General features: G+C 39.9%; 1 protein-coding gene across 15 annotated transcripts in view; it reads left to right on the top strand.

Annotated features, from left to right (window-relative positions):
- SLC44A5 (solute carrier family 44 member 5) overlaps positions 1-12,055 on the top strand; it is a 214,084-nt gene extending 202,029 nt beyond the window's left edge. For 6 of the 15 annotated variants that reach the window (XM_032782147.2, XM_075067721.1, XM_075067724.1 and 3 more), the window contains 4 exons: positions 1,364-1,434; positions 3,227-3,315; positions 4,200-4,284; positions 10,421-12,055. In XM_032782147.2, coding sequence (XP_032638038.1) covers positions 1,364-1,434; positions 3,227-3,315; positions 4,200-4,284; positions 10,421-10,527 — 352 coding nt within the window. In that variant the 3' untranslated portion in view covers positions 10,528-12,055. Of the gene's footprint in view, positions 1-1,363; positions 1,435-1,797; positions 2,447-3,226; positions 3,316-4,199; positions 4,285-6,672; positions 8,072-10,420 lie in introns of those variants that run through there. The other 9 variants (XM_032782145.2, XM_075067722.1, XM_032782149.2 and 6 more) reach the window with 3 other exon arrangements.
- Positions 12,056-16,095: the final 4,040 nt, after the last annotated feature.

The raw sequence follows: 16,095 nt of genomic DNA, 5'->3' as shown, positions 1-16,095 counted from the left end.
CCTGGGTTGTGGTAACCACTTGACTAGCGGTTTCTTCCCCTGGGTTACTTCCCTCTCATACCCGTCAGCTTGTGAAGGGCTTCTCGCCTCTCTTCTATATAAGCCTGGTGCCCCTCTACCTAGGGGTTCTGTTGGGCTTCCCAATCCACCGCAAGGGCCCCTGGGTTGGGACCTGGAGTAGAGGGCGGGCCCAGGTCCCTCCCTCTCCACTCCCCTCCTCCAAGGACACTAGGGGAATGATTAAGAACTGGTTCAGAGGCAAGCAATAGCGCCCTGAACCTACCCCAGAGAAGAGAAAGCGCGAGACCCAGCAGAACAGTACCGGCAATTTGCCACACAAGCCACTTAGATCAGTGAGAGACAAATTTAAATCTAGATACATCCACAACTAGGTCAATTCAAGGTGGCTTATGCCAGCCTAACTATGTAGTGTGGACAAGGCCTGTAGCTTGAAAGCTTGTCTCTTTCACCAACAGAAATTGGTGCAATAAAAGATATTACCTCACCCACCTTGTCTCTTTAGTAAATTTTGTGGCAGAGATCTGAGATCAGATCAGCAATCTAATGTATTTTTCACAAGTATACAGTGTGGGATGCTGAAAGGTAGCCCCAGAGATATGTGTCTCCGGGGGAGTTCGGAGAGCAGGCCTGACTTGCAGGGCCGGCGCAACCCATTAGGTGACTTAGGCGGTCCTCTAGGGTGACCGCGGTGGCAGGATCTTCAGCCACCCCAGTCGTTGGCAGTATTTTGAGATTGCCCCCTGCTGTGCTGAGACACCTCAACAAAGCCTTGAGGTTTCAGTGCGCTCAGAAAGCAGAGACCATGTGGCTAGCAAAGAGTGAATGAAATGGACAAAAGTCTACTGACAGCATGTACGAATGCTGGGTCTCCTACCTTTTGGTGCCCAGTGCACCTCCTGCTAGGACCTGCCCGCCCAGGATCCTGCTATGAAGAAAAGAAGAAATATGCTAATTTCTGAAATAGATAAAAATGCTAATTTCTTTATCAACAAGAGCAACACCCAATTAATAGCTTTCAAATGCTGTCAGCAGTTTTGCTCTCATTTGGCCCTGTTCAGCAATGTGCTGAGTGCTCTCACCTCTCATTGATTTCATTAAAAGTCAAAGGTCCTTAGCCCCTCACAAGACTGGGCATTTAATAACCAGAATTCTAAAATCCCACCCTCCTGTATCGTCTCCATGTTGATTTCTTGCATTGTTATATTGTTGGCCAAAGGACCAGTTCAAGACAATGACCTTTCTGAGCCAATTTCATCAACTTTCCATGGATTTCAGGAATATGAAAAGAGTAGAGATGTTCTGTTTTGAGGTGCTCAAACACCATTTTTCCTCTGTTGAATAGAGTTGCTGTGCTGGACAAAGTTACAGATTTCTTGTTGTTCCTTGGGAAACTTCTCGTTGCTGGTGGTGTAGGTAAGTCAGTTATGTCAATGTAATGTTGAGTCTTACTCCCCACTAGCCTAGAATGTGCTGAATTTCTGTGCTCAGACAACACGTCAAGGATTTGCTCTTGCAAACCTTGATACCATAAGCACTAATCACATGAGCAAAGAATTGCAGGATTGAGCCCAAAGAAACATGTTTTCCCTCTGTTTTTTCATCTTACTTTGTGCATTTGACAGTATTTTTTGTATAGTCACTTCCGCTGTTCTCGTGTGGGTGTGTGATGGCTGCCATCTTAGTTGACACACTGGGGATTGAACTGGGAAACCTTCAGAACTAAAAGCATAAGCCTCTACACCTTGAACTAAAGTAGTTTGCCTTGTACTGTAACAGACTCATATCCTCTGTGGATCTGGCAGAGAGGGGAACCTGTAGTATACCATCCCCAATGTGTTACAGGTGCACATTCTTCCTCAGACTGTGCAAGAGGGTATTTATCAACAGCAACAGCAGCACTGTAACTGAAACTGAACTGTAAGCAAGCTGCATGGAGGTGTGTGTACGGAGAGATGGGGTGGGCCTGAGCATCTTTTGTAGTGTTGCATTCAGGCCTGTTCAAACGACTCTTCCAAACACAAGCTGGGGAGCAGACAAAACCTAATTTTTTACAGTTTTTCCTTTCATGCTAATAAAAGTCAGTACATACTGTTCAGTGTGCTGCGGCAGAAAACTGATATTTTTTTAATTGGTCCATTTCAAAAATTCAGGTTGACTGTGTCCCCTTCAAGCCTTTTAAACTTTTCACGTTTCAAAACATGATTTCATTGATGCCCATCTTTTATATTTTGTGTATTTTTTTAACAAAAATCCTAAATGGATTATTTTTTTTACCAGCAGATGAAAATTAGAATTGAGACCAAATCTGCAATGTTTTTGTCATTACTATAGACTGACTTTCAAAATGGGAAGGCAGATGTGATTTGAAACTGCCTCTGAAATGTAAAAAGCAGCAAAGAGTCCTGTGGCATCTTATAGACTAACAGATGTATTGGGGCATAAGCTTTCGTGGGTGAATACCGTGTCTGACGAAGTGGGTGTTCACCCACGAAGGCTTATACCCCAGTACATCTGTTAGTCTATAAGGTGCCACAGGACTCTGTTGCTTTTTACAGATCCAGACTAACACGGCTACCCCTCTGATACTTGTCTCTGAAATGGGAGCCATGAAATGCTGAAATCGATTCATGTTTTCCTCCTTCTTAAGGATACATTCTGTGGGATAATTCATTAACATGCCTTTTCTGTTCTGCGTAGCACAGATATGATGATGAATGAATATATGTAGCTCTAGATTTATCATTAAGTGTATTTATCAATAGCTGTGCCATTTCTATTTTTAATCTCAAATAGTTAAATATTCATCCAAGAGGTGAAAGCTAAAGCCACAGGCTTTTGCTCACGTATGTCTTTTAATTTATTTTTTTTCAAGATCAGTCTGATGGTCTTTTTTATGATCATATATTTTATTGTATCATATATTCTTATTTGTTAGTTTTGATATAAAACCCAGTCTGACTCATGAAATAAAACAATTGAGTCAAGTCTTCCTGGCCCCACAAGTATCTTTATGATAAGGCATTTATATGCCATTTCTGTTCTAGTCAGAATACAGATCCTGGGGATAATTGATATCTAGAGATTTATTGCTCAGAACCTCGAGAGTCTGTTTTCAGCTGTTCTTGTCTTACCCATTCCTCATGAGTGTTGAAGTCCCAGATAGCTATGTGAATAAGTAATGGCCTGTGCTCTGTCCTTCTTACAGGTGTTCTAGCCTTCTTTTTCTTCACACACAGAATACCAGTGTTCACACAAGAAACACCAACATTAAATTACTACTGGGTACCCCTGTTGGTAAGGATGCAGTTTACATTCTTAGGACACTATGGGAGTTTTGAGGGGCAGCTGTGGGTCAGTTCTTGGGGAGCACTTACTGGCAACTGCATCTCCACCATCCTGTCAATGGGCACAGCATCCTCTTCTGTGGCTAGCCAGCTCTGCCAAACTCCATCCCTCCCTGACTCAGTTCAGGTAGCTTTGTACCATTATGGTGCTGCAGCGAGCCTCAAGGGACTTACACCTTCTGTGTGCAGGAGAATTAGGTTCCGTGCCAGCTCTGCACGAACCTCCACACACAGCACTGGGGCAGACGATGGGGAACCAATTGCAGCACGTCTTCCTAAAGGATGAGGTCTACAGAGCAAACAGAAAGCACTTGGCTCCTATGTAGGGTGACCAGATGTCCCAATTTTATAGGGATAGTCCCAATTTTTGGGTCTTTTTTTCTTATATAGGCTCCTATTCCCCTCCACCCCCTGTCCCGATTTTAAACATTTGCTATCTGGTCACCCTACTCCTATGTAAATCTTTTCCCTGTGGATTCCCTCATAGATCTGGGGATAGCTGCAGGTTGGGTGGTGGGCCCTCTTTCTTGAAGGGGCAATCTGAGAGAACTCCATGAACTGAAACAGAGTTTCTTAGCCCTTTTGTGGGTTTTCCTGCACTGGGAACAACATGATTCCAAATTGCCATCTTAGAAATTGGTAACAGGTATATGTCACCACACAGTGACTTTAATCTGTGATCTTTTGCCTCAGCAGCAAGATTACTGCAGAATTATGGAACTGTAAATAAATCCTTTCCTGTTGGTTTAACAGACTAAGTTTTTGTTTGTTCTTGTTCTTTGAGATGATGTTGCCATGATGGTGTCAAATGTATGTGTTTGGGTTTTTTTGCAGACTGTCATTATTGGCTCTTACCTAATTGCACATGGGTTCTTCAGTGTCTATGCAATGTGCGTTGATACGCTTTTCCTCTGCTTTTGTAAGTATTGAGTTCTCTTTCATTGACACTCTTCTTCTGATGACATGCAGGTAAAGAGTCATCTTGTCAGTTTCCTTACAGAATTCATGTGACATGCTGGCATATTGTGGGAACAAGGAATTCCTGCTGTTCTTAATACAAGCGGGTTAATTTTAGTACCGAGGGGCCTATAAAGCTCAGTGATCAGATATACATTCATTAGCCTATTTGCCAAGCTAATGAAATGTATCTGGGCTCACTGGGGCATCTAGCTTTTTGTTTATTAAATGTTTCCTAATTTTTACTAACACTTTGCTTCTGGGTGTTTTGTAACCAGACGTGTCCAGCGACAATTCACTCACATGTCTTACTAATGCCAATGGGCTTTGCACTCAGGTGTTCTTCTCCAGCAAATGCTTTAGGTGGCTGATTACGTCACTGTCCTTTTGGTTTCATACTAATAACGACAAAAGCTTCATGCTGACAACATGAAATTACCTTAAAATACCATTTTAAAACTGTCAGTCCCTTGTGACTCCATAACAAACAGTTGCTGACTCTTGAAAGGGAAACAGTTCGGGGCATGTTTGATTTCTTGTTCAGAAGATGCTCAAATTACCAGAGAAATCAATTGGTCTCAGTTTAGACCCTAATTATAAGAACAAGGTGTGCTCGCTAAAGGCAACTCATTCCATTTGCGAGACTTAATAAAATTTTGGATTCTACTGTAATGGGAGCAGTAGAGTAGTCCTTGGCAGGTCAGAGCAGGAGTACATTGCATTGGTCAACATTGCATCTGGTTGTATTATTTGACTGTGCTAACTAGTCAAATAGTCCCTATGACCAAGGGTTCCTAAGTGCACATTGTGGCAGTGGGACCTTGAGGCAGGTAAGCACGACTAAGGGCTTAATCACCTCCCCTACCTCCATCTGGATAAATTCTCTAACTCCTCTGAAATCTAGCCCCATTGTTAGAAACAAAGTAGTGAATTGGACCCCAAGCTCAACCCTTGCTGCCTGGAGCCTCCATTCCCTTGGAACAGGCCAGAACACCAGTGACACAGGACTTGGAGCACACTGGCATGTGGGGGACACAGAATAAAGTAAATCAGAACCATTTCCTGACCACCTCCTACCACCTTTAATAACCATCTGTATTTATTTATTGCAGTGGGCCCTGTTTCTCCTTTCACAACAGAATAAATCAGGAATAATCCCCTGATGTCAGAGAAGAATCAGAGGGGAGGCATTTAGAGGCTCACAAGAATCAATCAGTTTCCTTCTCCATTTGATCACAAGACTTAGATGCACTAGCAGTTTGTCTTGGAGCAGAGAATTAGATGTCAGGACACATTAATTTTTTTATTTTGAGCTGTGCCAGTGACTCACTGTGTGACATTTAGGCTGAATCCTGCAAAATGATCTGCACAAGCAGCCCCATGCAGATCACATGGCTCGACGTCTCATTTTCCCTATCAGTAAAATGTTCATCTACCTTTGCAAACTGTTTGGGATCCTTGCATGAAAGCGTCTGTACATACATGCAAAAGATTACAGTTTTTTAGTGCAGTCGAGGCACAGCAAATCTGTTCAGTCTTGAGCATTCTTTAGAAGAGTACAAATCATTCTTTTATAATCTGAGGTATAATATTAATAACCACCAGTAACTCATGTCACAGCTCTGAAGATATCTCCTAGTTTTCACTAGTTCAGTCACTGTTTAATGTCTCTTTTGGGGGAGAAGGAAAGTAGAAGGAAATGCATTAAAAATAATGGGAAAATTAATATTTTCTTGTAGGTTTCTTTCCTTGTATGGCAAAATTCTGAGTCTCCATGCCATTATTCAAAACTTACATTCCACTCTGCTTCCCATGTCATATACAGCTGTGTATTATGGGAGCAAAACTGTGCTCTTATGGGGTCAGATTTTCAAAAGAGCTCTGCTTCCTTTTAGGGATGGATTTTCAAAAGTGCTCACAACCCAGTAGTTTCTTGTATGACACTTTTGGCCAGATTTTCAAAAAAACTAAACACCCACAATACCAGGCTCTTCTGGCCCTAGTTGTGTGTGCTGAGCCCTTCTGAAAATTCCAGTGCAATTTTTAAACAAAAGAACTGGAAGAATTAAAAGGATTGATGTGCATAACTTTAGAATGTCAGTGTAGCCATCGACTGATGATTGTTTTGGTGTAAAACCTCCTCTGATTTGGAAAAAAGTGGAACTTGGTGCTTTTTCCAGTGTGCACCAGCAACTTAACAGCGCAGCTAAATTGTCTGGTATCAGATTTTCTCATATTGTTTTTTCTGCTTTTTCCCTTGTTCAATTCTCTACCCTTTTATGTTTGTTCATTTTTTGTTTGATTGCACTGCTGCTTGCTGCTTTGGCTGCTTTGGCTGATGCAAATTCAGGTGAAGATTTGGAAAGAAATGATGGATCCACAGCAAAACCATACTACATGTCAGCTAGCCTGCACCGAATTCTGGGAAAGAAGGAACTAAGCCCTAAGAAGGCAATGGGATAACTTTAAAAAATTGCTGGAAAGCAAAACAATGTCACTTTTAAGTGGGATATGTATAAACTAGGCAAAAGTTAAAACTGTAAATGATGGTTCTGGTTGATGGGTGATACTTTTTCTTTTTGCTTGTATCTAAAATCATTAGCAATTTGGTAACATCTAACTAGATAGGGAAATGCTTAAACTAAGAGCTGTGAAACAAGGCCACGTTTTAGTTTATAGAGTGCCTATGAAAAAGGAAAATGTAAATTTGAATCATTTTTTATCCATAGCTAATGGTGTTTTAATAACTTTTGTAACACAGGTTGCTGTTTCAAATGACAGCTGTTTTGATAACATTTCTTTTTTTATAAGTGTATCTTTGTAAACGATATTCAGGCAATTTTTGAAAGCACTACAGTGTAACCTAATTAGCCATAAAAATAGATCAAGAGACTCTAGCAAACCAGCAGATGGTACTAAATTTGTAAATATGGTGCTATGGTTGTATTTTTACTGTACAAGCTGGTTGACAGCTATTTAAACTGTGATTATATATGTACTAATAGTTCCCTACATAGATCTTTTGATCACCTCCATTACAAGTCGTATGTGTTAATAAATGAGAGAGTATCACACAGGTTCAGTCTCAAAGAAGGTAGCTAGAGTAGACTACAGATAAAACTGCTTTATAGTGAAATCTGTTATACCAAAACTCCTTTTAGAACAGACATTGGGTTAAACGTTAACCTCCATTGAAGGAGTGTTCCACTGTACTTGAAGAACATGGTTTGTGGTTCCTGCAAACTTTCTATTTCCATCTGGTGCAAGATGAAATATGTATAGCTCTCAGCTGATGTGAATTGGAGATGCCCTTGAATTAGTATCCCCTGTGCCTAATGGTTCTATGATTTTATTCTACATGATGTTGAGGTTGAACTCCACCTGCAGTATGAAAAGGAAAAACTGAAATGCAGCCATTTTCCTTAGAGGCAGGTCTTCATGGCCCCATATAAGCTCCAATTAATTCTTATTTCCTCTGTCCACCCAGGTGGGCTTCCTCCTTATTTCCACAGGCTGAATGCATTGTCTCTGTGAGACTCTCAGCTCCTGTTAGCCCATGGAGTAAGTAGCCAGGGCTAGAAATAAAATCTGAGTCTCTCACCTGATAAAGCAGAGCACTAACTATTTAGACCAAGGAGCCAGGGTTTGTTTAGTGTATATTTAAATCATTAAAATTGCATGGTTATAAATGCAAAGACTAGTAGTAGCTTTATACTGTTGGTGTAATACCTATTAGTACTCAATAAGGGTGCCAGCAAAGCACACTAGAGGGGTGTGATTTGTAAAGCATTTTAATGTGTTGCGCCCTAACTGCCCTGTGTAGACCTGCTGATACGCTCTAAAAGGACTATGCTAAGGCAAACTAGGTACCTTTTAGAGCACACCACCAGGGTCTACACGGGGCTGTTAGAGTGTAATATGTTAGAGGGTTTTATAAATCACACCCATCTGGTGCTGTGTAGGCAAGCCCTAAAACCCAAATTCTGCAAGCCTTCTGTGCATGGAACTACCACTGAAGTCAATGACAGTTCCACTTGTGCAGGGCTCACAGGATCAACCCTACGTTTTATCTGAGCTTAATGAAGAGTAATACAAAGAATACATGATTACTGTAAGTAGGCGGAATGGGGTAACCTTTCAAGGTGATGTTACTTTTGTGAATGGGGATAAAAATGCTTTAACCTATTTAAATACTAATGTAGAATAATTATTGTAAAGTTTAAAAGGGCCCAATGGGCCAGCGTCCCATGAGCATCCAGAGATCCAAAGCCAGTGAGGCTATGTTCTAGCTTTCATGGGCTACAGAATTTTGAATTAAGTATTCCATGGCAGTCCACTTAACAAGGGTAGAATTGGCAACATTATCCAGCTTTGTTGCTATTACAGAAATTGAGCTCCTGGAGTTCAGTGAGAACCTCAGCATCAGAACACAGGAGCAAGCTCTTTTCCAGTTTGCTGAAGATTCACTCATATGGGAGAGAATTTTTAAGAGCCCATACTTTGCTCTTTGGAGGACAGCTCCATTCTGAAGGTCAACCAAGAAACGAGAGCTGGTATAATACAACAGAGATTAATGGAGGGCCTTCCTCCATCCTGCACTTGGGTGAATGGGAGGGCAGCAGCAAGTTCCCATCATGCCTAAGTAATTTTGTTTATTAATACTAGCCATAGGTTGAATCAGTTGACTACAGGTGAGTTATTCCACCCATATGTTTGGAGCAATTCCTGGGGAATGGAAGGATCTTGAGATCATGTGGCCTATACTTTCAAAAGTGACTAATGCTTTTGAAGGCCTTAATTTTTGAGTGTCCATCTTGAGACACTTTAAAGGAGCCTGGCTTTCAGAAAGTGCTGAACACCGGCTCTTTGAAAACCAGGATCTTTTACAAGGCTTTTCAAATTGGGTATCCAAAAATTGAGAAACAAAAATGCAAGGCTCTTTTGAAAATTTAGGCTAGAATGAACTGTTTGGGCTGTGTGCAATCATTCCATCACCTGCTGATCTGCTATTCTGGATCAGGCCCCAATGTAATATAGGATGGTACTGTAATTAGTTCATTAATTGGCACCTAGAAAGGCTGAGCAGAGCCATCTATAGTTCTGCAGTGGACTGAAGAGTTTTACTGGGTGCTCTACTGAATAAGCGTATTTCTGAGTACAATGCGCTTTTTGCCATATGAATGTAACTATAGAGTTTAATATGACATAATAAAATATGAATATGACATAATAGAAATAGTAATAATAGTCATATGATTAGTTTTTTTAATAAACCTATGCATTTGCTAGAAGAATTTCTAAAAGGTTTAAACTGAATTGTTTATATACCATATATATATATATAAAGTTCCTCCATTCATTACTATTTTGTGAGAATTAATTTAGACTACAAATGAACAGTGTTTCTGAGAAGAGCATTTAAAAGCCATTTTTTAAAATGAAGCAATTAAGAGAACTGTGAAAATGCAAAGCAATATCACTTAAATTCTGCAGTCAATCAGCTGAAATACTTTTTTAAATTATTTAAAATTAAAATTGGTAAAAGAGAACTGAATATTTTGGAATTATGTAGGCAGAAATTAATACAAATATTAATTTGCAAATTAAATCATGCTTTTAAAAGAATGTTTAAGGTGGATTATTATAATGATTCCTAACTAATCCTTTAGGCCAAATTCTGCCAATTTATGACCTACGCAGTCCCAGTGAATTCAGAGGATTTGGCACTTTACTCATTATTTGCTTTAACATGAAGATAAAACTTAATTACTATGTATTTCCTCACTTCAAGGAAGTGGAATATTGGGCTAAGTATGGTATGTTAAGATTGTTCATTATATAGATTTTGATCCTACAGCCACTGAAGTCAGTGGGAAAATTCCCATTGATTTTCAAAGGGTAGAGACAGGCCCATATAGTGACAAAAGGCTGATTATTATTCCAGCAGTTTACAGTGTAACAAATGCCAAAACATCAAGTATTGACATAAACCTAGAAAGCTAAGAGAGCCGTTGTGCATTAAGAGTTCAGTAGGTGGTGCTATTACTTTTCTTATTGTACTGCTTTGATCATTTACTTTGTGCCATTCTTCCTCCTAGTGGAAGATTTAGAAAGACATGATGGCTCTGCAGAAAGACCCTATTATATGAGTAAATCTCTCTTGAAGATTTTGAACAAGCAGAATGTAGAAATCAAGAGACATTAGAAAATACCCAATGTTGTAACCACCCAGTCATGTTGAATTTAGTCCTGGTTTGATGCATTTTGTTCCCAACACAGTATTAATTGTTGGCTTTTATTTGCATGTTTTATACCAAAGCTTCTATGTAAAGCCATCAGAATTAGTAAGGAAACTGTTTAAAAAACAAAAAACCCAAGATGCAAACATTTTTATACTGAGATTTGTTTCTTTTTCAAACTGTATTTAGCTTTTAATTCTAGTGGCTTGGATGTTTTGAAGATGCTGAATATTCTTTTAAATATAAGCATTTAAAAATATGAAATGTTTTCCTGTTGCATATTCTGGTATAAGACAGTAAAAAGATTTCAGAAATCATCATATTAAGCTTATTCTAAAAAGAGAGTCTTTAAATATACTAAAAATGATCATAAAAATGATTAGATTTAACAGATTGTCTCTGTATTGTAGTATAGAACTTCAGTCTTTAAACTATTGCCAGTCACCCAGTCTGTAGAACTGTGTCCTCTATGACAAAAGTGCCTTACTGGCTATTATTATTACCCAGCTTATATTTTAAAGTTTACATACATAATTTAAACCATAAAATAGAAATTGCTAGATAGGAAAAACAAGACTCTTCCAGCTTAGTTGAAATTAAGTGGTATAAAATCAACTCCATTTTAAATACATTTGACATTTTTGCTAAATACTGCAGCATGCATAATTTCCCTATTACTGTTGTCAGGTCGTAAGTATTTTATGCTCCAAAAAAGAAAGTAAAAGAGAGTGGTTTTGTTCCAAAAAGAAAATCATGCAAGACTGTTTGGTTTGCTTTAGTAAACTTTTCTAAATCTAATTTAGGGGATGCTGAACTCTTTAACTGGGGGCCCTGTTTTGTCTTCAGTTTCAGAGATAGCCCATTGTATGTAGATAATTGAGGGTAGAATTGGGCACTTGGTATTTAAAATAGAATGAAAAGGGAATTTAGTAGATATCTGTTACACCAATGTTATGTATGTTTTTTTAAGTTCCCAGTAAAGTAGATGCTTCATTTTAAGCCTGATTACTTACTATTCTGGAAGTGTTTTATAAATTACCTTTAATTTTCTAACTTTTGATACAGATTATTGGAATATAAGTGCTTCTCGTATAAAATTACTAGTGCTACTAATATAAAAACTGATTGTCTGTTACTATATGTTACAGAAGGGTCCATAAGCATTTATCTCAAATAAGTACAAGTAAAATCACAAAAAGGCCATTTACAGGTTGAGAAATGAGAGAGAAGTAACTGTCGTTTTCACTTATCACATTTTTCATTTTAATGTGACTTTTAGAGATTTATCATTTTCATGCCAAAACCAAACTAATGTGAGCACATGACAGTCTGAGCTCTAAAAACTGTTTGCTTCTGCTGTGCAGAAATATTGGGAATGTATTGTTTAAATATCTTTTTGATAACTAAAATGTTTAATATTTAATGAAATTTGTTGTTACTTATTGTTTTACAGCTCTTGGGGTATGTTCTAATAAAGATTTAGATATAAAAGAAGGATGCCTTTGTGCTGTTGCTTTTATTTACGTGTGTGGCTTTTTAGGCAAATACCTTCATGAAAACTCACTGCAAAAATATTTTAGGTAGATTTATACCACACCACACAAGTGCACCCATCTCATGTCCGGGGTGCCACTGACATCTTAATACATCTCCTTAAAGAAACAGACTCCAGCAATTACCTGCAGATAGCATAGCCCTGGCAGCAACATGATTGTAATAAACCTCACCAGCAAAATCACTCTCAGAATGATGCATCATTGCAATGTGGTGATTAGGAGTATTCAGCTTTTAGCTCAATCCAAGAACTCGCCTTAATTTGATTTATTTATATGTGTTTTAGAACCTGTTTTTCAAGCCTGTTAGTACCTTGTACAACTTAAAAAAAATATTAAAGGATCAATATCCGTAACATGAAAGCTACTGGGCTGACACTAAAGTAAATGGGTGGTGAACTGAAAACCTAGAGGTGATAGGAAGTTTTAGTATTATTATCTATATTGCACTAGTGATTAGATCTCTCAGTCAAACGCTGGGGCACACTGCAAACACATAATGGACAGACAGATCCTGCCCAGAAGACCTTACAATCTTAGGTAAAAAGCGTAATGTCCTTATCATGAAAGGGATAGAAAATTCCAGGGTTGAACAAAGACTGTGAATGGCTTGCCAACTACAGAACCAGTTTCTCCTCCCTTGGTTTTCACACCTCAACTGCTAGAACAGGGCCTCATCCTCCCTGATTGAACTAACCTCGTTATCTCTAGCTTGCTTGCTAGCATATATATATATATACCTGCCCCTGGAAATTTCCACTACATTCATCTGATGAAGTGGGTATTCACCCACGAAAGCTCATGATCCAGAACGTCTGTTAGTCTATAAGGTGCCACAGGATTCTCTGCTGCTTTCCCTTTAATAAAGTGGCAAAATTTCTGTGAGAAACTGAATAGGACAAAGCTCATAAGACTTGTGGCTCTTGCTACAGCCTCAGGATCAGATCCAAAGCATTCTCATTCAAGGGATATTTGACTTTAGAAAAAGTGACTGAGGGGCAGGAAATGTTGGGTATGGACTGTTGTATTGTTCTCTGGTTTATTACACACAGTTTATTAAACTATGTGTGGGTATCAGACCCAATAATCAGTGATTTTAAGAACACTGTGGCAATCCAAGATGGAGTCTGGAAACTGTCATCTTGTGACTCCATCTTGTGACCTTCTGTACACTGTCAGCCTGGTCTGGATAAAACTGGCCTGAACGGGTTTTACCCGCCACTGGGCAAGCCCCAAGGTTCCATCACCTCGGACTGTTTCCTGCCTTTCTACTGATTGTACCATGTTTTCCCGCCATAGATTCTATAAAAGAACTGAGATCATAGGCTGATGGTGCCTGAGCTTCATGCTCGCAGGGAAGAGCTACTGCACTGCTGGGTTTGTTTGTTATATAGCTGTTAGTCATTTACATTTACCCCTTCCCTAGCTGTGTAATAATATCCCCTAATACATTTACCTGTTTGTTTTGAACCTTATCTCTTGTCAGTTATATTTATTGTGCACCACACAAGAGGAGAGGGGAGGAAATCCGCACTAGTCCACCAGTGACAGATATGGCAGAGGGCCTTTTTTTGAAAAAAATAAATAAATAAATAAATAAATAAATAAAAGGGGGCTTGTTTCGATTGTGATGCCTACACCACTTTATGCATTCAGAGTTATCTTGGCTCCCCTTTCAGATAACAGAAATAAGCCCAAACCTGGGCATCTACAGAAGACATGTTGCAAGACCCATCTGTTTTCCAAAGCTTTCCCTCCATAGCAGAAGACTAGGAAACGCTAACATTTTTTAGACCCCCCCTCTCCCCCCCCCCAAAAAAAACCCTTGAAGAGCTTCTGGAACTTGGTAGATGTGAAGAGCCTTCACTTTCCATTGTCAAAGTTCCTGAGGCACCTACATTTCAGAGCCTGCGGCATGCATGCTGCTGCACCATTCTAGATGTTGGGATGCCTACGTCTCACCAACCCTAGAACAATTTGTGAACAGGTGTAGGGTTGCCAACCATCCCTTATTACAGGGGACGTCCCACAGAGGTGCTGAAACTAGAGGCAGTACCCCCAGCTTGAAGTGGCTTCCATCATATTCAGGGATTACAGTTTGGTTCAATGGCTTTCAGCACCCCAATGATACAAATTGTTCCAGCACTCCCGACGTCACTTCTTTTTCCAGCTCTGTACAACAAGACTGGGAGTTGATGAGTGCTGCAAAAAAAGCAGCAAGAAATACCCCTAGCAAATGTAGGTGAGAACTGCTTAGAGTAATTATTATTAATATTATAATATCACGAGGCGGAGTGAGGCTGGAGTGCTAAGAAATCAGTCTCTTATTTTTGAAATACAATGTTGGCAACCCGAGGTGGAAGATAAGTATTTGGCTACCTATATCACATGCAGGGCCTGATCCTGTAGCCAGCCTCTGCACACACCTACCAGAGCAGGCCCCATTCAAAACCTAGCTGCCAGAAGAGCAAGTGCTGCTGCTGCCTAACTTCTGACCCAATGGTTGGAGCATTTGCCTGGAGTGTGTAAGACTGTGGTTCAACTCTCTTTGCCCCCACCCCTGAGGGGGCAAATGGCTTTGAGTAGAGGGTCTCCCACTTCTCAGGACAATACTCTAACCGTTGAGCTATGGGATAGTCTGATAGCCCTCAGTCTCTCTGGTTGAAGCTGTTCCATGTGACATAATTAATGGAGCAGGGAAATGGACTGGACAGTCATTGGTTGAACCCTGCATGGGTACACAAATGTGTACCCGCATCCAATCTGTACACTGCTATCCACTAAGGACTTGTACATCAAGACCAGGGTGTTTACCAGTAATAGCAGCAGGCAAACTGAAACTGAAAAGGCAGCAGGCAGCCATGCATTCAGAGAGGAAAAGGAGAGAGGCTGGCAGGCAGGAATCAGTCTGGTGGTGATGCACTTGGGTCTGCACTAAAGATCCTTTTAAACAGAAAGAGGTGAGCTGGAAACCCTTATGAAACGCTTCTTAAACAGGACCTATCCAGAAAAGAAATCGGTGAGTTTAGAAACACAAACAAATTGCCAATTTCCCTTTAATCACAGAAGTAGAAGCCCAAGCCCAAGAAAGGATCCATGAATGCTACAAACAAGGAGAGAAGGGGCTGAGGCCTAAATTCCCCCACATTCAAGAGGGGGCTTAGGGCAAAGAGATCTGTACATGAGAGGATCCCTGGGATTACTCAGGCTGTGTCTACACTAAATCTTATGTTGGCAAAATTTATGTCACTTAGGGCAGTGAATAAACCACCCGACTGAGCGACGTAAGTTACACCAACATAAGCGTCAGTGTGGACAGTGCTATGTCGGCAGGAGAGTTTCTCCTGCCAACATAGCTTCCACTGCTGGTGGGGCCTGGAGTAGTTAAGCTGACGGAGAGCTCTGCACTGACGGCTTAGAGTGGCTACATTAAAGAGTTTACAGGACCCCATGACACCTAGCAGAGGGGAAAGATGCTGTTATTAAGCTTTTAAGAGTCTAGGAAAAGAGACTATGGCTTCTCCTGCAGCGCATTGTGAAAGCATCATCCGGTTATGAACTTGATCAGGGACTCCATCTTTGTTTGATCTGTTAAAGCACCTAGAAGACTTTTGAGCATAATAATAATAATAATTAATAATACAGCACCATGTATACTTAAGCACAATATTATCCATCATCTCTGAATTCAGCTGATGGATACCCCTATGTAATCAATCATCTTGGATTCAGATGCTGAAAGAGTGCCTTTGTAATATACAATCTATCATTAGGGGATTTCAGAGAGAATGAGACCTGGTACCCCATATATACAGAGTTACTTTTAATTAAATCTGCCTTTTTTTTTAACTACATCAGCATCTTTTTGTCTGTCAGGACTGGCTGTGGCTATTGGTTGTTTTGTCCTGCATCAGAAAACTTCAAATTTACTGCAAATCTGCCTTCTTCCTTCCTTTTAAAGTATGCTCATAAACAGACTTT

Source organism: Chelonoidis abingdonii, chromosome 7 (assembly GCF_003597395.2).
Source record: "Chelonoidis abingdonii isolate Lonesome George chromosome 7, CheloAbing_2.0, whole genome shotgun sequence".
Classification (NCBI taxonomy): Eukaryota; Metazoa; Chordata; order Testudines; family Testudinidae; genus Chelonoidis; species Chelonoidis abingdonii.
The sequence above is the reverse complement of the archived record's forward strand: the minus strand, read 5'-3'. Positions and strand labels throughout refer to the sequence as shown.